Source organism: Armigeres subalbatus, chromosome 3, assembly GCF_024139115.2.
Source record: "Armigeres subalbatus isolate Guangzhou_Male chromosome 3, GZ_Asu_2, whole genome shotgun sequence".
NCBI lineage: Eukaryota > Metazoa > Arthropoda > Insecta > Diptera > Culicidae > Armigeres > Armigeres subalbatus.
In genome coordinates, this window is record NC_085141.1 from 94,060,294 (window position 1) to 94,086,230 (window position 25,937).

At 41.8% G+C, this 25,937-nt stretch overlaps 1 protein-coding gene across 7 annotated transcripts in view; it reads left to right on the top strand.

Annotated features, from left to right (window-relative positions):
* LOC134220963 (neuropeptide CCHamide-2 receptor-like) overlaps positions 1–25,937 on the top strand; it is a 216,041-nt gene that overhangs the window by 186,209 nt on the left and 3,895 nt on the right. For 5 of the 7 annotated variants that reach the window (XM_062700126.1, XM_062700123.1, XM_062700124.1 and 2 more), the window contains exons 3-6: positions 7,949–8,168; positions 8,463–8,632; positions 8,760–9,074; positions 18,743–18,973. In XM_062700126.1, coding sequence (XP_062556110.1) covers positions 7,949–8,168; positions 8,463–8,632; positions 8,760–9,074; positions 18,743–18,973 — 936 coding nt within the window. Of the gene's footprint in view, positions 1–7,948; positions 8,169–8,462; positions 8,633–8,759; positions 9,075–18,742; positions 19,179–25,937 lie in introns of all 7 variants that reach the window. The other 2 variants (XR_009982134.1, XR_009982135.1) reach the window with 1 other exon arrangement.

Below are 25,937 nucleotides of genomic sequence, written 5' to 3' on the forward strand. Positions count from 1 at the left end.
TGTATTCACCGCAATGTCTACACGTGGCTCGCTGCCCGGGATACGTGACGTAAGTATTATCACCAGCAACACTTATGAAGGATTTTATAGGCTGATGTAGCAGCATCTTCACCCGGCGGATACCGGTTGGTAGTACCGCATATTCGTAGTCATCTGTCCAAAGCAGCTCTTGAATAGAGGCTACATCTCCATAGTGTAACATTTCGGAAACCACTTGTTCTTCAGTGATATCCATCGATAAATCGTGTAGTTTTACAGGTATGCACCCATCTTCCATCTGGATACGGAGTCTGTATTTTTTCTTGTTACACTCATATTCGTGTCTATCGTCATACAGTCTGACGATCTCTTGTACTGATTCCAGGTCAGCAGTTTGCACAAAGGCACAGTTGTAGATGTGACTAATTTGGGTACGGCATACTATCTCCTTTGAGAGACCGAGATCACGCGCGACGAACTTGTGAATTTCTTTGAATGTGGGTTTTCTGAGTGTTCGAGAAATCGATTCTAAATGTGTTTTCGCGTTTTTTTTGCACCGACATTTTGCGGGTTGAAATTGGTACACCGATATCCAAAAGAAACGGAAGACCAGCCGACACGCGGCGGCTAGAGTTCGCGGGGTAGATTGTACTTGAGATAAACATCTGGTAAGTAAGTTCGAGCTATGGAAAAAACGCGTCTGCTTTGCATCAATCGAGCAAGCCAACAGGACAAAAGGAATTCTTCGGGTATTTTTCTAAATTATTCTTGAAGGGAATGCTGGAGTGAAAAGAATTTGTGAAGGATTTTCGAAAGATCATGGTCCAGGTCTCGTGTTCGTACCGGTCTGATAAGCGTTTTGTAGATAGTCAGGTGCGGCGGCGAACTCTATTCGACCGGTGCGTTTTGCGAAGTCCAAAGTACCTACGTACGATTTTCTGCCATGATGCGTCTCTGAATTTCTTTGCTGTTATCGTTATCTCTTGAGCCTCTTCCTAACGTGTACTTCGTCTTCGACGTGTTGATGACTAGTCCAATCCGTTTAGCTTCGCTTTTCAGTCTGGTGTAGTCTTCTTCCATCCTCTCAAAGTTACGTGCCATAATATCTATGTCGTCGGCGAAACCAAATAACTGGACGGACTTCGTTGAAATCGTACCACTCGTGTCAATCCCTGCCCTTCGTATTACTCCCTCCAAAGCTAAGTTGAATAGCAGACACGAAAGACCATCACCTTGCCATAACCCTCTGCGCGTTTCGAAGGGACTCGAGAATGCCACTGAAACTCGAACTACGCAATATACCCGATCCATCGTCACCTTGATCAACCGTGTCAGTTTATCCGGCGAGTAGTCTTGGGCTAGTCTACTGTCTTGTAGCCGCCCAATGCTTAGCCGCGGCGGACGACTCCGACGCGTGTTGATCACCGTCGAGAGTTTTGAGCGCAGGCATTCTGCAACGAGGTAGTGGTCGGATTCAATATTCGCACTGCGGTAAGTGCGTACGTTCGTGATGTTGGAGAAGAATTTACCGTCGGTTAGAACGTGGTCGATTTGGTTTTCCGTTTCTTGATGAGGTGATTTCCATGTGGCCTTGTGGATATTCTTGCGGGAGAAGAAAGTGCTTCGGACTTCCATTGCCGCGGAGGCACAGTTGATGCATCGTTGGCCGATATCGTTCGATACGCTATGTAGATTATCGGGTCTGATATCCTGTCTACACATTTCCTCCCTTCCTTTTCCTACCTGGGCGTTCATGTCGCCGATAACGATTTTGGCGTCCCACAGTGGGCATCCATCGTATGTCTGCACTAGCTGTGCATAGAACGCTTCTTTCTTGTCGTCGAGTCTCCCTTCGTGTGGACAGTGGACGTTGATGATGCTATAGTTCAAGAAACGGCCTATTATCCTCAGCTTGCACATCCTTGCGTTGATTGGCTGGCAGTCAATCACGCCTTTGCGCATCTTGCCCAAAACTATGAAGCCGAATCCCAGCTCGTAGGTGGTGCCACAGCTTTGGTAGAAGGTAGCCGCTCGATGTCCGCTTTTCCACACTTTCTGTCCTGTCCATCAGATTTTCTGCAGCGCTTCGATGTCGAAGTTGCGGGGATGTAATTCATCGTAGATTATCCTGTGACAACCTGCAAAGCTTAGCTACTCGCAATTCCGAGTTCCAAGATTTCGATCTTGATCCTTTATTCGTCGCCTAGGTCGTTGCCGATCGTATTGAGTCGTATTATCTTCTATGTCGTTCGTAATGGTTGTTTCCACACTTAGGCAAATGAACATACGAAATACATAAGGCAAAAATTATGAATCTACCAGATTGTTAGAAATGCTTGAGACATAAGTCCCTCATGATTTTTATCTTGAGCTCTTTAGATTTCATTGTTGGGACGTATGTCGTTCATTCGTTGCACATAAAGAATTTCATAAGACACCTTTTGTTATTTCGTGCAGAGCCAATTTGAAAAAAATCACAATGCTATTTACTCATAATCATAATAATTCTGATAGGAAAGGACGCGTTTCAGATAGGAGAATCATGTTCGCTCTTGTAAAACATTTCGAGTCGATCGGTTGACTTTAACATCGAGGGGAAGTTGAAGCAAAATTGTTTTAATTCGACGAAGAAGCAACTCAATCGATTCGAAGATATTTTGGAACACGTATGACACCGCTTTTATTGATTTTCCCTCGATGTCCTCGATACAACCGGGAAGCGAATTTGAAATTCCATGAGTTATGAATTAATTAAGTTATATGAATAAACTAAAATGTTGAGTATTTAATAACCTTTTTGCCTTTTTCGTACAACAAAGTTGTACCGAAAGGCTATCATTTCACTCCGAAAACGAACTTTTTATAGAAGCCTCTGAGACCCATAGTGTTATATACCATTCGACTCAGCTCGACGAACTGAGCACGCTATTGCATCATGTCTGTCTGTCCGTGTGTATGTGTGTGCACAAAAGCTAAAAAAACATTAGACAACTTTTCGTATAGTAATCCTTAACCGATTTTCTCGCAACAAGTTTTATTCGACTGGGGACAAAGCCTTGTTGATCACTATTGAATTTGATAACGATCGGTCATTGCGTTTAAAAGTTATGAAGAAAATGGTACATCGAACCATATAAGCCCCATATAATGTTTGTGTCTTTACTAAATGCGAGAAAGGCACCACCAACGCTAGGTGGATTAATCTGGTTTTTTTTTCATGATATTCGATAGATAATTTTCCTGAGTGTGAAGGCGGCTTATTGAGCCTCCGCAAACCTCCTGTCTCATCGGAGGGCCGTCGTGTCAGGTCTATCTAGCGTCCTACCTAACACCAGGACTTGGGTTTGTGCGCTTTGAGCGGCACACGATCGCTTTGGCGAAGGCTTGCGGATTTATTCAGCTTTTTATAGAAGTTTAAAAGAGCACACTGTCAAACTCCACAACATCCTACAGGCAGGCACCACAACTCGGAGATGCCCTGGGGAGGGATCGTCAAGCCCTTGGACATAATCCCTGCTGCCCCCGAATGTTAATTGGTAAGGGGGTGGATAAACTTTTTTTTACGTACTAGCGTTTTCATGTTTAAGTTGTTAAGAATCCTTGAAAAATATTCAATAAGGATAGACATGTTAGAGAAAGAAAAACATAAAGGTACCCAGTTGTTTTTATTTTTTGATTGATTTAAAAATTTGTTTTTGATTGGTTTAGAAAAAAACAGACTAAAACGCCAAATATACAACCAAAAAGTACATCGCTAGTCGTCGACATCTCCATCACGATAAAAGGATAGATGAATAGAAAAATCAAACATACCATTTTCCCCTTTATTGAGGACACTTCATTCACGACTCAACCCGTTCATTTCCCACAATTAAATTAATTCGAAGCAATTTATTCACTTTCTTATCTACTATATCGGTAGTTTGGGATAGATTAGATCATGAGCAATAGGAACGGCCATTCAGTTTCATTTAGTTAATGCGTCGCAATTTGCTGGCAATTAATTTTCCCAAATAGATCCATGTAGGTTGAACTGCTGAGAATGCGAAACTTAGATAGTAGTAAAGCGTTATTGGTGCCACTTTCGAGGTTGTATTCTGAATGTCAAGAAAACTTTAAAAATATCTGTTTTGGATGATATGACTTGCTCTGCTCCACATAATGCCATGCATTTGATGGATTCTTGTAGCTCGCTAATCACGAGAAACCGTTACTTGCTATTTTGCCTTGTTAATGAGCGGCATGGAATTAAGATATGACTTTCAGAATAAATATGACTATGGTTTTAGCTCTCTTGTTGAATAAATAATTGAGTGTTCATACTGCATGTTTACCAAACGTTTGCTCATTTTCGGATGGTAAAAGCTATCCTACTTTGCGCTGCTTGTGCGGGACTCTGAGTAATTATTTGTGTTTTCTTCTTTCGACGAATCTGGGTGTTGACGTCGTCAACTTGACGAAAGAAAAATTAGCCGCACGTAGGGTCACTGCTCCTAAACATCATCACATACTTCCTATGTTCATCCCATAAAAAAACAAAGCAATAATAAAGAATTTAATTTGTTTCTTATTTTTGTGATTTTTTCAGCAGTGAGTTTTTTTTTCTGGCATTACATCTTTAACTGGTATATTGCCCCTTAACTACGAACTATGAATACTATAACAATTGGGGTTATTGCTCCTTAAATTCCTAACATGTAATCATATCAACAAAGGGGCCCTCCTTAGCCGTGCAATAAGACGCGCGGCTACAAAGCAAGACCATGCTGATGGTGGCTGTGTTCGATTCCCGGTGCCGGACTAGGCAATTTTCGGATTTGAAATTGTGTGGACTTTCCTGGACATAAAAGTATTATCGTGCTAGCCTCATGATATACGAATGCAAAAATGGTAACCTGGCTTTAGAAACATCGCAGTTAATAACTGTGGAAGTGCTTAATGAACACTAAGCTGCGAGGCGGCTCTGTCCCAGTGTGGGGATGTAATGCCAACACAGCAAATAATTTTGAAAATTCAACGACGTGTAAAATTGCAGCTCACCCCATCAAATGGATTAACATTCGATATTCAATTAAATTTGATTGAATTTTACAAGCAAGCACCTTTTAAATTTATTTCGATTTAAAAGAATAGTGGGATCGATTGAATGTTACGTTTATTTGCATGCTCCAAATATGTGCATGAAAATACATTTAAAATCCCAACATATTTTTATCTGTGAATAAGAAGAAGAAGAATCATATTAATAACATTCGAAAACAAAGAATTGGATTAAAGATTTTCTCCAATTTAATTTCTGCTCTAATGAAGTTTATGACCAATTCTATTTTGCTACCGGATTTTGAACTCGACGATGGAGATCCAATTTGGGCTCAAATGCTCTTGATATTATACAATTGGACTAGTTTCACGATTAACAATGTTGTGCCAACAAATGTTTCAATTTTTTTTAGATGTTTCTATCAAAGGTAGTGTACGTCATGGTGAATCTTCATCTGGCAGATATTGCAAATTATCTGCACTGCAAGTAGTTTTCAGAACGCTTTCTATTTTATTCCACCCCCATAGAAAGACACTGAACAACGTGATGTCAGTAGAAAAGACAAAGTAGCTTAGCATTCTCTGGAAAACCAATGCTATAGAAATGCTCGTTTATTACATGTCCAGATAGAACGAGTTTTCATCAGTTGATCTTTATGAGATTATGTTCTCAAAGAATACTGAAATCGGAGACAGCCTTTCACATGGAATGGATATGTTGTTTATAGTAGCACATTCAAATTGTCTAGGCGACCTAACGTGAACTGCATCACACACATCATAGGGTTGCCATATTTGAAATATTCGAGTAAGAAAGTATTCGAGAGACGGGTGCTTAGGACCATCTTTGGCGGTGTGCAAGAAGACGTTGTGTGGCGGCGAAGAATGAACCACGAGCTCGGCCAGCTCTACGGCGAATCCAGTATCCAGAAGGTAGCTAAAGCCGGAAGGGTACGATGGGCATGACATGTTGCAAGAATTCCGGACAGCAACCCTGCAAGGATGGTGTTTGCTTCCGATCCGGCAGGTACGAGACGGCGTGGAGCGCAGCGAGCGAGATGGGCAGACTAGGTGCAAAACGACTTGGCGAGCGTGGGGCGCATTCGAGGATGGAGAGATGCGGCCTCGAACCGTGTATTGTGGCGTCAAATTGTTGATTCAGTGTTATCTGTTTAGATGTAGAATAAATAAATGAATGAATGGCGGTTTGGCGAATAGTAACACCATGAAGCTGACCTTCAGTATATCGATGTTGAACTTCCGAACAACCGCCTAGAACATAATATTTTTCTAAAACTTCGCAGAGATATCATACTTGAAGGAGATATCACTCTGAAATTTTAGACTTGTGTTAGCTATTTAACACTAGTATTCATGCTCTTTTAAATCCGTTCGCCTGGAGCCACTTTCAATAACCGTTCCGTTCCACGTCATCCAAGAGTTCCCTGAAGTATGGGTCGTAGCGCTCACGCGTAGCAACAAAAAACAGTTTTCTAATTTACCAAGCACATGACTTAACTGCCTGAGAAAGTGACGTAAGCGTCAAATTACAACATGTATGTTTTCCATTTTTCTGCTAAAGAGTACTATCCGTTAACATCCTCAAGACCCCTCCCTCTTTCCCAAATTACCCTCTCATATGATCGTCTCCTCATAGTGAATATGTGTACAAAATTTGGATGAAATCGGTCCTGGGAGTTGAAAGTTACACAGAATTGTTCGTTTAACAAAAAAAAAACCCTTCCACCACCCCTCCCCCTTTTCCAAATCACCATCCCATCCCCTTTGTTAACTTCCCCTTAGAATAGAGAATATTTGTACCAAATTTGGTTGAAATCAGCCAAGTGGCTCAGAAGTAGTTTGCGAACATACATACATACATAGATTGGTTTTTATATATGTACATTAAATAAGATTATTGTCCATGTATGCTTTTGTGCATTTCCCTGGCCTTAGCTCTAATTTTAGTGCTGTGGGAAAGCCCAATCATCATAAATATAATAGCCCTGTTTGTCTGTCCGGTGACTAGCCAACCAGACGCAGCACGCGGGGAAATTCTCACAAAAAAATATAATATTTGACACTTCCATTCTTTTTTACTATCAGATGCAGAAAACGAAACCAGTGTCAACCTTAGACAACCAGACACAGTATTTGATGAAAAAAATCACAGACAACAGACGTTGAAAATTTTGATTTTTTTAATGCGAACCGTCTATTTTGAAAACAAAACACTTGCCACGGGCGCTACTGCGTCCACAAATAAACTAGTACTTCAAGAATTGATATGCACATGAATGGGTTTAGGGACTTTTGTAGCCTGCACGTTACCTTCTGCGTGAAAGACACAATAAGTCTGGTAACCGGGACAGGCAAAACTTCCATCATCCTACTGGTGACTGGCTGTCAGCAGTAAAGAGAATTCTTGTTAAAATGGTTGTAGTTTTTTACTTTGTGCTTTGTATCTCACACAGCACTTCAAAAGAGCTCAACTCGGATTTGAATGCCAAATGGAATTTACTTTGACACGAAAGAAGTTGGCCTTGTCGTCTCCACAACCTGCTAGGAACGAGCTTGCAATTCAAATGCTGTACTAAACAGATTACTTTCTATGAATATAAAATAACTAGTCCGAATGAAACTGTTTTGGGTGACCCTAGAAGAATGATTGACACAAATTCAAAGAATTCAGGAAGCTCAAGGAAGTTTGAATCAACACTTAGTGTACCGGTGAGCATCGGCATATCCATCTAAAGCCATAATTGTGTGAGCACACACAATTACGGTGCCAGAAATGGGACTTCTTCGAGAATACCATAACTAAGAATACCATTTGTAAACTTAATATGAATCTTTTCCAATTTCTATTGAGCAAAGACATCTTCATCTTCTACAACATTTTTGGCATTTCTTTTCCTTTCCTTTGCAGCTACATATTCTCGCTGGCGTTGGCGGACTTGCTGGTGATTCTCGTGTGCGTTCCGCTGGCATCGCTCATCTATACCCTGGAATCGTGGCCCTGGGGTGTCACATTGTGTCGCGTGACCGAGTGCTTCCGCGAAATCAGCATCGGCGTTTCGGTGTTCACTTTGACGGCGCTGGCAGCCGATCGATACTGTGCCATCGTCAACCCACTGCGGAAGCTTCAGGTGAGCTTTGCGGTACAGAAGCGTGCGTAAACCGGATTACAAGATTTTCTCGCATAACTTTTCAAAAGGATCAAAGTGTAAGGTGCTAACTCTCATTGTCTGTTTTGTTTGGGAAAGCGCAAAGTAAATTAGTCCGTATGTTAGAAGATACTTCAGCGTGCGGTAACTAATTCCCAAAAAATCTTCTATTTTTAGTTTGAATCTTACTAAAAGTTTTACGAGAATTATCCTGGTTAAACCGCATGCTTTGATAATAAACATTTTCCCATTTTTATTTCGCCGTTCCATTTCCAGACTCGCCCAGTGACGGTTATTGTGGCGGTGCTCATCTGGCTGCTAGCGATTGCTTTCGCAATCCCCTCGGCAGCCATCTCGGACGTGGTAGTGGTGGAAATCCCCAACAAAACCATCGAATACTGCTCACCATTCGGACAGCGAACCAACGATTCCGTTGCTTACTCCAAGTAAGTATCTGGTGCCCGTTTTCCCACCAACCTGTCTGTGGTTGATGGCCTGTTGCCGTTCATTAGCACTGGTTTTCCTCTCGGTTCACGTATTTTGTTTTCTTTCCTTTCTGATCCACCGCAACAGATACAAAACCGTGGTGAACTCGGTCATTTACTACTTCCTTCCGCTGGCCATTATCGGAATCCTGTACATCCTGATGGCGTACCGGTTGCACGTCAGCGCCCGAGACATGCCGGGGGAAAATGCCGGGCCCCAGAGCAGGTCCCAGGCTCGGGCACGGAGGCACGTGGCTCGAATGGTGATTACCTTCGTGGTGGTTTTTATCATTTGCTTCCTGCCGCACCACGTGTTCCAGCTGTGGTTCCACCTGAACCCCAACTCCGAGTACGATTATGACGACTTTTGGCACATTCTGCGGATAACCGGCTTCTGTTTGAGGTAATTTAGCGATAAAGGTTATCGGTGATTTGGGAGGACGGGTCTACCATGAGGTGGAGTCAATTACAAGCGAATCAATGCTACTTAGGGAGTCGTCAATTTGGATCGTTATATGAGATTAAATGCTTCAGCGTCGTCTTTTACCAGTAATAGGTCCACGGTGGAAGCGCGATTTTCTGATTATTTCGTTATCGTGATTTATTTGATTACAAATTCATGGGGGTTCGCTAAAAGGAGCGATGAAAAGATACAGTAACTGGAGCTGTGACATGTGATTTTGTGAGTTAATAGTAGTAAAGTAATAAAGATAGCATAGAAAATACCCATCATCATTAAGATAAAGCCTTCTTACGGCGAAGCACGTTACTCTATGTTAAAAATGTAAGGTTGGCACATTATAGTGGACCACGCTTAAATATAAAAGAAAACAATAGATATCATTTTATCCAGACTGAAACCACCTGAAAGTAATGTTTTTGAGGTAAAGGGTTGAGGTTTTGTTTCAGTATTGCGCTTGATTAATCTTTTTCGATGTTTCATCTCTGATACTGGTAATGAATTTTATTCTTTTGGCTCGACTTTGCGTCCCACGTCAATCAAATTCAATGATACAGTTTTCTTAGTTTCTTTCTAACAAGTAAAATATTCGGATCGTGTTGGATTGTAGCAAATGGACAAATAATTTTAGCTGGAACTGTAGACCTTTTAGTTGCTAAATATTTTAATGTTTAGGTTTCGCGAGATTTCGTTAGGAAAGAACAATTGTTGCACAATGGCATATACAATGCATATTATAATTGAAAATTAGCGGGACTAGAGCCATTATCTGTGTTGTGTCGTATTTTATCATTTTGTAGTTGATACCTACCTAGATACCTGGTTCGCTACAGCGTCGATACACCTGTGCATGACGTATTGTAGAGCTTCATAATCGTCGGTCTTGGGCGTTGTTCTGCCAGTTTCCTCGAACGTTCAGGATCCCCAGGTCCGATTCCATCGCGTGCAGCCAGCGTGTTCTTGGCTTTCGACGAAGTCGCCGGCCTCTGGTTTTGACGTAGGACTGGTTATCTGGTTTTGACGTAGGACTTACGTCTCTCTTTACTATACCGGGTGTCATTTCAAAATATTCAAATCGACCGCATTACGCTGTGTTGAAAGATTTTAAACGTTAATAGCGTTCGTCTCAGGGTCTGTCTCATTTGGAGAATTAAACTTAAAAGTGACAGTTCGAAAATTAGCAAATAACCCGTTCATAAGAATGGCTGGTGCTACCCAGCAATTCCAATAAGACATCGATGCAAAATGATTCGATATCTGTCAAAAGTAATCTTGCTCTGTCAGCAGGGTTATTCGATAATTATTGAAATGTCACTTTTGAGTTTAATTTCAGTTTAATTATCCAAATGAGACAGACCCTCAGTGGACGAATTTCTGCGGTAAGCCCCTCAATCGACAGATTTAAAGTATGCCTTTCATGTCCATGCTTGATATGACCCGAAAAACTTGTTTCAATAGGCATGAAACTGTTTTCAATGAAAAACATTGAGATCAAGGAAACCTATAAATATGGGTACAATATGGTTGCATCATTCCATTGCCACGGTCTGCCGAGAAGCCATAAAATAGCGCAACGCGATTTTTTTCCTTTCATTCTGACCGGGACAAGCGAAGCAACCGCATCATCGATTGAACAGCACTCACACCTTTTAGCAGGGAATGAAGTCATCGAAACCACCATCATCAGACGAAACCTAGCCAGTACAGCAGCAGTCCACCCTACAGACCCGACAAAGCAGCAATGCTGAGCAGATGCCGGCAGCAGCAGCAGAGTCGAGCCGAGACCGGCCGGCATCGGTGATGAGCCGAGACAGGCTGAAGAAAAGCCACATGATGCAGCATGTATGTCCAAAAAACAAACGTTCTTCAGAGAGCCAATGATAGAGATCAATATCAAAGCTTTCAATTCCCTTCGGGATAGAAATTGCAGGGTTGTTACGGAGATCCTGAAATATTTTCCGCGCCAAATCCGCGCCGACTAAAATCAAATCCACGCCATTTCCGCGCGACACGAAAATTCATTCTGCGCCAAATCCGCGCGACCCAAAACCAAATTCTAAGCAAATACACGTTAAATATCAGTGTTAAATATTACGCTGAACATTACAACAATTTAGTGAATGTCTTTTTTCAAGTTCGCTTTTATAATATCACTGATTTTAAGTATATGTTTTAACTTCAACGTTACACATGTTTGTACAAAATTGAAAATAGGATTAAGGAAAAAGCAGTTTGATATAACAACTCATCTAGATGGTCCTTCTTGGAATTTCTAAAGAAGTCGCTCCAAAATTGTCTGCGGGTGTTTCTCCGAAAACATCTGTGGAAATTTCTCCATTCTTGCAAAAGGTTCCCCGGAAATTTATGCGGAATTTCATTTTTTCATAAAATTTTTGTGAATTCCTCAAAAACAACATGCAGGAAATTTTCGGAAACTGTATGTGGACACCCCTAATTAATTCCTACAGAAATCGCTTAGGGAAATTCTAACAGAAATTGGTTGGTGACTTCCTGCTGAAAAACTTCCGAAAAATCTGTTGTTAAATTTTCAGGATTTTTCACAGAAATGTGATCATAGCTAAATAAACTTCGAAGGAAATCGCAACGTGAATTCTTGCGGGAATTTCTCGGGAATCTCTGCAAAAACTCTTCCGGGAAAACATTTTCAAAAATTTTCAACAATTTTTTTTTCAAAATCAACATCAAAAACAATTTCTGCGGAAGCACTTAAAAGACGGGTGTTCATGTCCTTCAACAGACATGTTTTGAATGCGCCATGCTTCAGAATGGTTTAAAAATGACAACAAGTGGCGCCCCTCTCCCCATAACATTTGTTTAATCACTGCTCAAGAGTGTAACCATGGAATTCAAACAGGGTTTTTTAATATCCGAAAATTGATGTTAGTAAATAACTACAAACGTTAATTTTGCTCTCGAAAACATTTGCTAACGAGAATAAAGCCCATCTAGATCAGCGGTTCTCAACCTGGGGTACATGTACCCCTGGGGGTACCTTCGGTGGCCCTAGGGGGTACCTCGGATGAAAATGCATAATGGCGGACGTATTACAATTTCAATCGGAGCTTATTAATAAAGTTTCGATTATTGCGAATTTTTTATTTCAAAACTTTGTCTTGTACATAATATGCATGGCGATCAGTAAATCAAAGCTAATTGAACTCTGCTCTCCTCAACTAGAACAGCGTATGAAGGGCTGCGGAACAAAACATCACACGGACAAATGTCGAATAAGCAAATTTAAAAAATCTTCGATGGAATCTACCTGATTTAAACAAAATGTTGAATAATATGTTAGAAACATGCTTTTGAACTAAAATCTAGAATCTAGAAGGTTTGGAAGCTTTCGTTTAAGAGGCATGCAGGCTTTTTTCAGAAAAGCTCTATTGCTTCGTTGCAAGAGGTTTATCAGCATTTTTCTACGCTTCTCGGAAGCCTTCTTCAGAGTAGCACGAATGCCTCCTTTCAAGATATTAAAAAGTCTTCTTTCGAAAGGTTCGGAAGCTTCCCTTCAAGAGGCCTGTGTCTTTTTTTCAAGAGGCCGGATGCCTCATTTTAAGAGGGCCGGAAGCCTTTTTCCAAAAAGCTCGGAAGGATACTTTCAAGAGGTTCGGAAGCCTTTTTTTCAAAAAGCCCGGAAGCTTTTTTTCAAAATGCTCGGGAGCCTTTTTTCAAAAAGCTCGGAAGCCTCCTTTCAAGAGGCTCGGAAGCTTCCTTTCGAGAGGCTCGGAAGCCTCCTTTCAAGAGGCTCGGAAGCCTTCTTTCAAGAGGCTCGGAAGCCTCCTTTCAAGAGGCTCGGAAGCCTCCTTTCAAGAGGCTCGGAAGCCTCCTTTCAAGAGGCTCGGAAGCCTCCTTTCAAGAGGCTCAGAAGCCTCCTTTCAAGAGGCTCAGGCCTCCTTTCAAGAGGCTCAGAGCCTCCTTTCAAGAGGCTCAGAAGCCTCCTTTCAAGAGGCTCAAGCCTCCTTTCAAGAGGCTCAGAAGCCTCCTTTCAAGAGGCTCAGAAGCCTCCTTTCAAGAGGCTCGGAAGCCTCCTTTCAAGAGGCTCAGAAGCCTCCTTTCAAGAGGCTCAAAGCCTCCTTTCAAGAGGCTCAAGCCTCCTTTCAAGAGGCTCAGAAGCCTCCTTTCAAGAGGCTCAGAAGCCTCCTTTCAAGAGGCTCAGAAGCCTCCTTTCAAGAGGCTCAGAGCCTCCTTTCAAGAGGCTCAGAAGCCTCCTTTCAAGAGGCTCAGGCCTCCTTTCAAGAGGCTCAGAAGCCTCCTTTCAAGAGCTCAGAAGCCTCCTTTCAAGAGCTCCAGCCTCCTTTCAAGAGGCTCAGAAGCCTCCTTTCAAGAGGCTCAGAAGCCTCCTTTCAAGAGGCTCAAGCCTCCTTTCAAGAGGCTCGGAAGCCTCCTTTCAAGAGGCTCAGAAGCCTCCTTTCAAGAGGCTCAGCCTCCTTTCAAGAGGCTCAAGCCTCCTTTCAAGAGGCTCAGAAGTCTCCTTTCTAGGCTCAGAGCCTCCTTTCAAGAGGCTCGGAAGCCTCCTTTCAAGAGGCTCGGAAGCCTCCTTTCAAGAGGCTCAGAGCCTCCTTTCAAGAGGCTCAGAAGCCTCCTTTCAAGAGGCTCAGAAGCCTCCTTTCAAGAGGCTCGAGCCTCCTTTCAAGAGGCTCAGAAGCCTCCTTTCAAGAGGCTCAGAAGCCTCCTTTCAAGAGGCTCAGAGCCTCCTTTCAAGAGGCTCAGAAGCCTCCTTTCAAGAGGCTCAGAGCCTCCTTTCAAGAGGCTCAGAAGCCTCCTTTCAAGAGGCTCAGCCTCCTTTCAAGAGGCTCAGAGCCTCCTTTCAAGAGGCTCTGGAAGCCTCCTTTCAAGAGGCTCAGAGCCTCCTTTCAAGAGGCTCAGGAAGCCTCCTTTAAGAGGCTCAGAAGCCTCCTTTCAAGAGGCTCAAGCCTCCTTTCAAGAGGCTCAGAGCCTCCTTTCAAGAGGCTCAAGCCTCCTTTCAAGAGGCTCAGAGCCTCCTTTCAAGAGGCTCAGAAGCCTCCTTTCAAGAGGCTCAGAAGCCTCCTTTCAAGAGGCTCAAGCCTCCTTTCAAGAGGCTCAGGAAGCCTCCTTTCAAGAGGCTCAGAAGCCTCCTTTCAAGAGGCTCAGAAGCCTCCTTTCAAGAGGCTCAGGAAGCCTCCTTTCAAGAGGCTCAGGAAGCCTCCTTTCAAGAGGCTCAGAAGCCTCCTTTCAAGAGGCTCAGAAGCCTCCTTTCAAGAGGCTCAGAAGCCTCCTTTCAAGAGGCTCGGAAGCCTCCTTTCAAGAGCTCAAGCCTCCTTTCAAGAGGCTCAGAAGCCTCCTTTCAAGAGGCTCAAGCCTCCTTTCAAGAGGCTCAGAGCCTCCTTTCAAGCCTCAGGCCTCCTTTCAAGAGGCTCAGGCCTCCTTTCAAGAGGCTCAAGCCTCCTTTCAAGAGGCTCAAGCCTCCTTTCAAGAGGCTCAAGCCTCCTTTCAAGAGGCTCGGAAGCCTCCTTTCAAGAGGCTCAGAAGCCTCCTTTCAAGAGGCTCAGGAAGCCTCCTTTCAGAGGCTCAGAAGCCTCCTTTCAAGAGGCTCAGAGCCTCCTTTCAAGAGGCTCGGAAGCCTCCTTTCAAGAGGCTCGGAAGCCTCCTTTCAAGAGGCTCGGAAGCCTCCTTTCAAGAGGCTCGGAAGCCTCCTTTCAAGAGGCTCGAAAGCCTCCTTTCAAGCGGCTCGAAAGCCTCCTTTCAAGCGGCTCGAAAGCCTCCTTTCAAGAGGCTCGGAAGTCTCCTTTCTAGAGGCTCGGAAGCCTCCTTTCAAGAGGCTTGGAAGCCTGCTTCCAAGAGGGGGTACCTCAATTAATTCAAAAGTTTGAAGGGGTACCTCTCAAGAAAAAGGTTGAGAACCGCTGATCTAGATAGACATAAAACTAATTTTCAAATAAACGTCCTGAGATATAGAATTTAATTTGTTTAAATACTCCTAAAACTAAATCCGCACAAAGTCCAAAAATCGTTATGTAAATGATGAATGAAATGAAATTGTACTTGGGTGCCAAATCCAATATTCTAGAGATAACATTTTATGCATGATTTTCATAAATAGCGTTAAAACTAACAGTGGATAGTTTTTCTGACTTAACCGCGAAGTGGACGAAGAACTTCACTTGACCATGCCTTTTAAGATTCATAAGATGTTCAAATCTTTCACATAATCTTATTTGGATAAAAAACCACCGATGACAGCTGAAACATTAATAAACTATCAATCGATTTTTCATCAAATGTTGGATTTTTTGGCATTGATAAAAAAATATATAGAAAAACATTGTTTGATACTGACCGCACACAAAGCGAACGTGACTGAATGATCGTCCCATGTTACGAATTCTAAATCTTATCACCCGAAATCCCATGTCCGGGTGTTTCCTTCCTTCTACTACTAACAATGTTGTCTCAGAAAAGAACACCCTACTTCCCACCTGAACTGCAATTCTAAGCTCGCTTGCCCGGCTTATTGGCCTGTATCAAGCGAAAAATCCCGTTAAGAAATAGACGCCAGCAGCAAGCAACAAGCGTAAAAAAGAAGAAGCTCTTCTCGAACGCGTTGATGATGATGACGCTTTGGCTGACAAAGAAGCGGGATACAAGACACTAGCTGATTGGCCCTCCAATTGGGAAGCAGAGAAGATTCAAAATTAAGTAGTATAAAAGAAAAGTGCATTCGCTCGCAGAGCATTCAGTCTTTTTTATACCATCACTAGAAATTCGCGGTTATTTGAAAAGATCGTTTTCTTACTTTTTGCACTTAGCCGAAGCAAACAGCCTTTTTCAAGGCTCTAAGAGTTAAAAATAATGTTCTCCTTCAGTCGCTATCGCACGGATTAGAAGGCCCTTCAGTGGAAGGGCTGAGATACAGTCTACATCCCCTGCTGAGCCAACTTGTGGTTTATTTCAGGCAGTCCTTCAGTGGAAAGGTTGCCAACTGTCGAGGCTAATATTTGTGACCGAACAGATACTTCCTGATTTTTTTTTTGATGATTTTTGTTCGAGGTAGATTTGATTTCTGTGTTGGTTTGATGAGAAGATTTTGCCAAGGAATGGTATGCAACGCCGATTATTTATCCAAAATAGTTGATGTGAGAAATTTGGACATATTATGTATCTTAAAGGCATGGTCAAGTCAAGTCCTACGTCCACTTAGCGGTTATGTCACAGACATTACCCACTGTTCGTTTTTAAGCAGGGTCCAGGCGTCGGGTTAGTTCCACCAGTTCCGGTTAGAGTGTAGCTTCCGCACTGACGGGACCCCAGCTACCTGGAGACTGCGAAGGTGTTTGGGTTTTCGAGTTAAAACATTGGGGCTCTTCAGGGTACTTTTTGCGATGTGTAATGGTGGGTATACGTTTTGTAGTTTGAGCAACAAGTGCGCGTTTGGGAACATCAGCCAGCCAGGAACTCCTTCGGAAGTTCCTCCTGGAAATTCTCTGGGCTATTTTTTCCACGAACCCGTCCAAAAATTCGTCCAATAATCATTCCGAAAAGTCAGCTAGAAAATACTTCGGGAAATTTCCCCAGATATGTTATTCTTCACACAATTTTTCAGACCTTTATATCATTTTGAGAAATTAAATGCCAGGTGGATTTTCCAGCAAAAAATATGTTTATGATTGGCCTAGGATACGTTATAGTGATCAAATATTGGATATAGTGCGCAAGTTGATTTTTAAAGATTTTTTCCATTTTTCCATTTTTTTTCCAGAAAATCCATTTTTAACTGGAAGACAAAAATAAGGTCAATCAATAATCAGGATTCTCATTCCTCAAACATATCCATTTTGTTTGAAACTCAGGAAAAATGTCATACACGCTCGGTCTCTTTTTCACGACTTAAAGCGGATTTTGGAATTCACACGGATTTGATTAGCAATTTACAATAAAGCCAATCAAACCCGAAACCCGAACTTATCATTAAAAATGTTCTTTTTGAAGAAATGTTCGAAACACACTATTTTAACAGTTCTTCGATACTGAAACAAATATTCGGCGGCTTGGTCAATTTCATTCGGTAGCGCGCCGATTCATTCTTCACCGCTGCGAAGGCGTAAGAAAATCATTGGCGAAGTGGCGTGGCGGCGAACAGGTCTAATATTTAGCCGATTTTTCCTATACGAACTTAATGCTCATTGATTCCCGTAACACGGTAGATCACTTTGACGTGGTGTGTTGCGGTGTAAGATCTACCAAACAGAGCCCTAGCCTAATCCACTTTTCTAGCGAGGGCAATAAGTTGTGGTAATTAAGGATTCATCGTATTTAGTCCTCGCTACCAACAGCAGTCTCAGAAATAAAACATAATTAATGTTACAGTTGAAAGACTCGAATTCCTCTTGTTTGAGGCTAAACTGTATGCAGCGGAAACAACTTTTCAAGCAGTTAGTTAAAAAACCTCTGTACCCGGTCCTAGGCTGAACTGACTGCTGGAAAAATCGAGTTAGGGGTTTAAATACGTACTAACTCTTCTTGAACTGGTGAACAATGGTAGCGAGAGGAACACACGGAAGTTCTTATTACTGAACAAATTCCCTTGCTTGAAATGGTCTTGTAGACAGAGCTAAATCCCGGGTTTTAAGATTTTCACTGGTGATATTCTAGAAGCAAGACAAGGATGTGGCTAGGGCTCCGATGCATGGCCAAAAACAGTATTACGGTTCTGTTTTCTCAAGAAAGGATTGATTTCCTATTGATAAGGGGCGCGCTTTCAATGGGATTGCTCTCTATGAAGGGTCTAAATAGCGGGACCTTGTCATGGTGATCCTGAGAAAACAAAACAACAACTGTATCGAAACCGATACTGCATTGCTTCTCAATGAATTATTGGCAGTGGCTGATTTTCTACTCGCCGCAGCCACATCCAGGCGCTATAGTATATGCACAAAATAGCCAGCAAGAGTTAACCGCCAGAAATTTGTATGGCGAAAGACATCTAACGCTGGTTTTCTCAAAATTAGGAACTTTTTATGAAAAACTATTTGGTACCGGTTATGAGGGATGGTGTCTGCTACTACGCCTACCAAATATTTTTTCGATTAAAGTGCTTAATTTTGAGAAATCGAACCTTAGATGCCTTTCGCCATACTGATTTCAGAAAGTTAACTCCTAGTGTGCCGCTGTAAGCACGCTCAAAGCAGGCGATTCATTCGACATGCACTTAAACACTAAGGATACGGGTAACGCTACAATAGATCTAATAATTGGTCGCAGTGGCACACCCGGACAGGAAAAAAAATGCTCATTGAGCACCCACATAGACTTGTCGGATTTGGCTAAAGTTTTTACAGTAGCTGGGTGAAAATAATTAACTATTTGTGGTTATCAGTCTCGATAAAATAATTTTGGATGTTTTCATATCAGTGTGGTCCACCTGATTGACACAGTAATGCCAATTATCAAACTTACATAGATTGTAATTTGATCTTAACAGCACAATTACAAATAATCCTAATTTAACTTCGCCTCTTCGAACCTGAAGCTGTCTCCTGTGAAAACTTCAAACTATGAAACATTCCCGAGAACGAAAACTACCAACATCAACTAATGCCACGTTATTTTTTGCATCCTTCTTTACACCGCAGTTTCCTGAACTCGTGCCTCAACCCGGTGGCGCTGTACTGCGTTTCCGGTGTCTTTCGGCAGCACTTTCACCGGTACCTGTGCTGCCGGCAAATGTCCGTCCAGCGGCGCATCGGCATGTCCTCGGTTGGGAACGCTTGCGAAACGAGCTTTGTGTCGACGATCCGGCGCTCGCAGCACAACCACAGCATCCGGAAGTCGCTGTCGGTCCACTCGGTCCAGAGCACGAAAAGGTGAGACAGCGTGCGGCTGATGGTCTACTTCAAGGACGGTCACAACGGTTCGGGACCGGGAGCGGTCGGTAAGCGGGGCGCAACCGCGCGGAAGTAGCTTGGGGTGGTGGCGGGCGCAACGGAAACGGAGAAATTGTGATTTCATGCACATGAAAGGCAATTGATCGCTCAAACTAGGAGAAATTTCAATTCGCGTTTATGTTAGGTAAATTTAATTCAATTAGACTCCATTAGAGAAGGAATGTAGTGTCCATTTATACAGTTTGACAAGACCAAATTGAGTATTCAAAATCGATAATCAAGAAAATGATAAAATGAAGCCACATCGATTCAAGTTTTTTTTTTATTATTCTAGGTATAAAATAGTTCCGGTGCTTTGAGGTATGACAAAAGCTTAGGACCAATATAAGCAGGATGAGTTTAATAGAAATTCTGCGAATAAGAAAATGAATCAAGTCATTATTTCCCTAACTTTCTGAAGGATGGTCTAACATTCACAAGAATTTCAACCACCAAACTACATCTACTGAAATTATTGCCGATATACACGAAATAACTTGCATTGAATATAATTTGTGTTGTTAATTTATGCAAATCCAGATATTTAAAAAAAATCGATATTTTTCTTGTACATCTGTGTAAAGTAATACATCAAGTTATAATATTAGTCCAGTCCAATGAGGAGGTTGAAGCCGCTCGATGTTTCTCCAATCCTGCTCGTTCTTTTTTTTGTCAACAAATGGAAACGGGTGGGTTGGGAATCATTTTGAGCGACATCAACCTGCTCATTGGACGGGACTAATCGCATTTGAAAATTAACGGTAAGTCAGTTTTTTGTTCAGAATTATTTTGGCGTATATAATTAAATTCCTGAAAAAATACTCGAATTGGTGGGTCACGTGTCCTATAGAACGCCGCACGGTGCCCCTAGATGCGAATATTATCGCACTTTCATGAACCTCCGTGGCTTTCTCACGAAAAGAAAGCTTAGAGCACCAGGAAAAGGATACGGGGTGTTTTAAAATCTTTCATCGGTGAAATTTTGAATTCGACCTATTTTAAGATTGTATGGTTTCTCCCTGTTTCTCCCATATACATACATGTTAGCTGCAAAATATAAATATATATAGTGCTTGCCTTTCCAACAGTAATTAAATCAAGTATTGTTGAAATGCCGTACGAAATCTTCCAAATAAATTAATGTTCTTCGACTATCGGTTAATGTGTCCAGCCCACGTAGGTCTGTCATACATTAAGATTGGTCGAACTATAAATCTGATGGAACAACAGTGCTGAACGCGTAAGATTTTGCTATTCATTGCACAGTTTACTCTCCAGATTAAACAATCCAATGTTTTCATGGTAATAAATTCATATGTCAAGACATGTTATGATATTGAGCAAGTGATATGTGCCCAACAGTGTTGGTAAAATCACTCATAAATCTCAATCAACGAGCGCTCCCGTGCGAACGAAATCGTCTGTGATTTTAAAGGAATGCATCACGCTTGAATTTTTCATGTCAAAACGCATCATTTCACTCATTTGTCAAAAAATCATTTTGGTTTGAAAACGCATTTGTAATCAATTACAATACATAAAATAGTGTCTAATATTTTATGCGACAAACGTCAATTCATTGTTTTTAACGAAGGAGAACAAAAGAAAACCAACGATGATTCAACTCATCCATGAGTTTTTAGGTGCTGAGTTGGGTGCGTTTCAACTCACGCTTGATTTGAATCATCCATGAGTTTTGAGATGTTGAGTTTTTACCAACACTGGTGCCCAATAGTCATGAAGATCGATCACGAAAAACGCCGCAATTCAGCTTGCGTTCTGGATTTGGAAAGCAAATCCTCATAAAAGATGTGTACAAATGCCATTTCAACATTGCATTATCACGATAAATTCAAAGAATTTTATTTGATGATACGTATTGTGAGAAAAGTGTTACAGGTAAACATAATAAATTAAAACAAGCATAAAATATTCACAATCCTAATGCATTAGCAATTGTAAAATCCCGAGCACAGATATGTAAAATTATATGATTATATAAATACAAATATATAATAAAAACAATAATAAAAACAAATCACTGGTTACAAAAATCTAGCAAAGGACTCAATACCTATGCAATCAGTACACGGTAAGCTTAGCAAGTTCTATTGTTTAACACTGAAAATATCGCATTTCAATAATTTAAGACTTGTCCAAAAGCGAACAATAGGGAAAAGACATTATCATTATTTTTATTTTTAGCGTTTATTACTCAGCTGCATTCCATCCAAATTACTTGATTTTTGAAATATGGCCAATTGCAATACACGGAGAAACTCGTTTAGTGAGTGAAGCTAGCCATATTCTTAAAATCAAGTAATTTGGATGCAATAACTTGCTGAGCTTACCGTTTAAATACTGCAAGTCTTTTACTACACAGAAAACCAAAGCTACCCGAAAGTGTGTTGTCTTCAGTCAAAACCGTACTTTGGCCCCATAACCCAATTTTGAATAAAATTCATTTTCTAGCACTAGGTAGTTTGCCTTTGATCACATATAAACAAATTACCGAAATCTAAACTTTATTTACCCAAAAAGAACTTTGATACACAGAAAATTGAGAAAATAAAATATACTCAACATTTGGGTTGTTGGGCCGAACTACCCCGGTGAATTGCTTGCATCTTACTCTCGGTTTATCAACAATCATGAGAAATAAAGGGAAAACTACCCAAATTTTGAGTAAATTTTGTTGCGATATTCTCATCAGAAAGTATTTTGAACTCAAGTTTTGGGGTGATTTATCTGTCAGTGAAGTCTTTTTGTAACCAGTGATTTGTTTTTATTATAGTCATTCAATTTTACATCTCTGTGCTCAGACAATTACTAATGCATTAGGAAAGCGATTATTTCATGCTTGTTTTAATTTATTATGTTTACCTGTGACACTTTTCTTACAATACTTATTTTCCTTTGAAATTCTTTGAATTTATCGTGATAAAGCAATGCTGAAATGACATTTGCACACATTTTTTATTAGGTTTTCCTTTCCAAACAGAGAACGCAAACTAAGTTGTGGCGTTTTTCGTGATCGATGCTCATAACTATTGGGAGCACATCATTTACTGAATGTTATAACATGTCTTGACGTATGGGTTTATTACCTTGAAAACATTGATTTGTCTAATCTGGAGAAAAAACTGTGCAATTAAGAGCAAAAACTTACGCCTTCAGCACTGTTGTTCCATCAGATTCATAGTTCGACCAATCTTAATGTATGACAGACCTACGTGGGCTGCACACATTAACTGAATGTTGAAGAACATTCTTTTATTTATAATATTTCATATTGCTACTGGCATTTCAACAATACTTGATTTAATTACTATTGAAAGGGTAAGCACTTTATATTTAAATTTTGCAGCTAACATGTACATATGTATATGGGAAAACCATACAATTTTAAAATAGGCCGAATTCAAAATTTCACCGATGAGAGATTTTAAAACACCCCGTATCCTTTTTCTGGTGTTCTAAGCTTTCTTTTCGTGAGAAAACCACGGAGGTTCATGAAAGTGCGATAATATTCGCGTCTGGGGGCACCGTGCGCCGCCAGTGATTATAAAAATTGGCAGAAAATCAGTTTTTTACGTTGGACAACATCTAACCCGAAGGTACTGGGTGTCAAAACTGAATCTAAAATTGGAGTCCCCAATTGGTGATTTTGATTTGTAATATTTTGAATGTTATTAGCGTTCTTATCTTACGATGGGTTCTGGAGATTTATATATCAATCAACTCGGAAACTCTTCACCAAATTTGCCAATATCATTTCAAGTTTTGATAAACATAACCCAAAAAAAATCAGAACCAACCAATCCCGTTCATGCATTTCCAGCACAGACATCATATTGATGTAAGTTCCTAGCCTTTTGGTCCACCGTTTCATTTACTCTGTGTATAAAAAGTTGCCAGTCTTGCGTGTTTTTTCATGGATGCGCATGCAAAACAAGCGACAAAAGAGATCTCCAAAGACAAAGCTTTGTTTTTGTCGGAGATAATAATGACAAAGATCCGGAAAGTATTATCAGCAAAAAAAAAGACAATTTGGTTGTTAACTTTTCATTCGATTTCGGTTCTATGCTATCGTAGTTTCTGCTTTTATGGAAAAAATCGAGATTATAACCCTGATTACAAAAATAGCATTGTCCCCTTGAAAATTTAAGAGCCAGCAAGGCAAATGATTTTTGTCATATTGTGTGCGGGTTCTAATAAAGGCTTGTTGCGAGATGCGTTTGTAAGTAATTAAAAATCAGAAGGGTTGTAATGTGTACAAAACACGACCGCAAGGTAGACGTTGGACAACGTAAGGACATCGTTGCGATGTTTCTGCCGTAACTAAGCGATTGTGTTCTGTACATGGGAAAAAAATATTCTTGGATCAGATATCTTTGGTTTGTGGCGTTTGTGGCGACCATGACCAGCGGTGGAGTACATTTGTGCATGTGAATAATGTTTAGGAACCTCGTGAATCTACTACCGATGGAAACTTTCTGCCGTCACCAAGCGATTATGAATTGCACTTTGGAGAAAAATTGTCTCGGTTAAACCTTCTATTTCATAAAATTGTGGTTCTGGAAAGAACCGATTTATTTTCCATAAAGCGCCAGATACTAACAGCAACAAAACCAAATCACATTCTGATACTGATGTCATGCAAGCGAATGATTTTGTGCAGCATCTCCCTCCGACGCGCGGTTTTGATTCTGCTACGAACGGCACCAGACTAAGGCCGGAGTGGCCTGTTCAATACATAAAAGTCTTCTCCATTCAGCTCGGTCCATGGCTGCACTTCGCCAACCACGCAGTCTGCGGAGGGTCCGCAAATCGTCCTCCACCTGATCGATCCACCCTCAGTGCGCGTTGGTCCTCCACGAGCATCGTCCAGGTCTCGTGTCCGTAGAGAACTACCGGTCTAATGAGCGTTTTGTAGATAGTCAGTTTGGTACGGCAGCGAACTCTATTCGATCGGAGCGTTCTGCGGAGTCCAAAGTACGTACGATTTCCAGCCATGATGCGTCTCCGAATTTCTCTGCTGCTATCGTTATCGGCGGTCACCAGTGAGCCCAAGTACACGAATTCTTCAACCACCTCGATTTCGTCACCACCGATAGAAACTCGTGGTGGGTAGCTTACATTGACCTCTCTTGAGCTTTTTCCTATTATGTACTTCGTCTTCGACGTGTTGATGAATAGTCCAATCCGTTTAGCTTCGCTTTTCAGTCTGACGTAGGCTTCCTCCATCCTCTCAAAGTTACGTGTGATAATATCAGTGTCGTCGGCGAAACCAAATAACTGGATGGACTTCATGAAAATCGTACCACTCGTGTCAATCCCTTACCTTCGTATTACTCCCTCAAGAGCGATGCTGAATAGCAGACACGAAAGATCACCATCACCTTGCCGTAACCTTCTGGGCGTTTCGAAGGGACTCGAGAATGCCCCTGAAACTCGAATTATGCACATCACCCGATCCATCGTCGCCTTGATCAACCGTATCAGTTTATCCGGAAATCCGTTTTCGTGCATTAGCTGCCATAGTTGGTCCCGACCGATTGTATCATATGCGGCTTTGAAGTCGGTAAATAGATGATATGTGGGCATTTCTGCAATACTCGACGTGCAACGAACACCTGATCTGTGGTAGAGTGTTCACCCATAAATCCCGCCTGGTACTGCCCCACAAACTCTCTTGCAATTGGTGTTAGTCGGCGGCATAAAGTTTGGGTGAGTACCTTGTAGGCGGTAAGCAATGTGATTGCGCGGTAGTTGCTACAATCCACCTTATCACCTTTTTTGTAGATGGGACACACGACACCTTCCATCCATCCCTGCGGCAGAGCCTCATCCTTCCAAACCTTGGTAATCATCCAGTGCAATGCTCTAGCCAGTGTTTCACCACCGTGTTTAAACAGCTCTCCGGGTAGTTGGTCAACTCCAGGGGCTTTATTGTTTTCAGCCGGCCGATCTCCTCCTTGAGATTAGAAGCCGGAAGTCGTATATCCTGCGCGCGTGCTCATAGGTTCATTACCATACAGCCACCGTTGTCTGCCACATCGCCATTCAGGTGTTCTTCGTAGTGCTGCCGCCACCTTTGGATCACCTCATGCTCGTTCGTAAGAAGGTTCCTGTTTATGTCTTCATGCATATCGGGCTGTGGCACGTGGTCCTTACGTGAACGGTTCAACTTGTCATACAACTTTCGTGCACTCATGAAAATCGACACATACTTTATGGCAAAAATCCATGTATTTTGAAATATGCATAACATGCGTCGGCACATACTTATTTGCATACAAATTCACACATGGATGACCCACATGGATAGTATGTGTGAACACCCATAGAATGCATGTGGGCGCATGAAATATATGTGTCGAAAATATGGAATCCATTTTGCTACCCCCATTGCAAAAATCCATGTGTAAACTCATGAATATAATGTGGAGTTTTTTGTGAGTGTGGGTTATTAGCGCGGTACAGTTGCTCCGTCTCTTCACGGTCTCGATCTTCCTGCTAGCGCTTTTTCCTCCGAAAAGTCCAGTTTTGTCTGTTCCGCACCCGTTTGTATTGTGCCTCGTTCGCCCTCGTGCGGTGTTGCAGCAATCTCGCCCATGCTGCATTCTTTTCCTCAACATTCGCCGTTATACCAGTCGTTTCTCTGATCCGGGGGCACCGTGCCTAGTGCAGCGGTTGCGGTGCTTCCAATAACGGATCGAATATTTCTCCAGCCATCTTCAAGAGACGGTGCGCCTAGCTGCTCTTCCGTTGGTAGTGCCCTTTTCCAGCTGCTGCGCGTAGTCTTGGGCTAGTCTACCGTCTTGTAGCCGCCCAATGTTTAGCTGCGGCGGACGACTCCGACGCGTGTTGTACACCGTCGTGAGTTTTGAGCGCAGACATA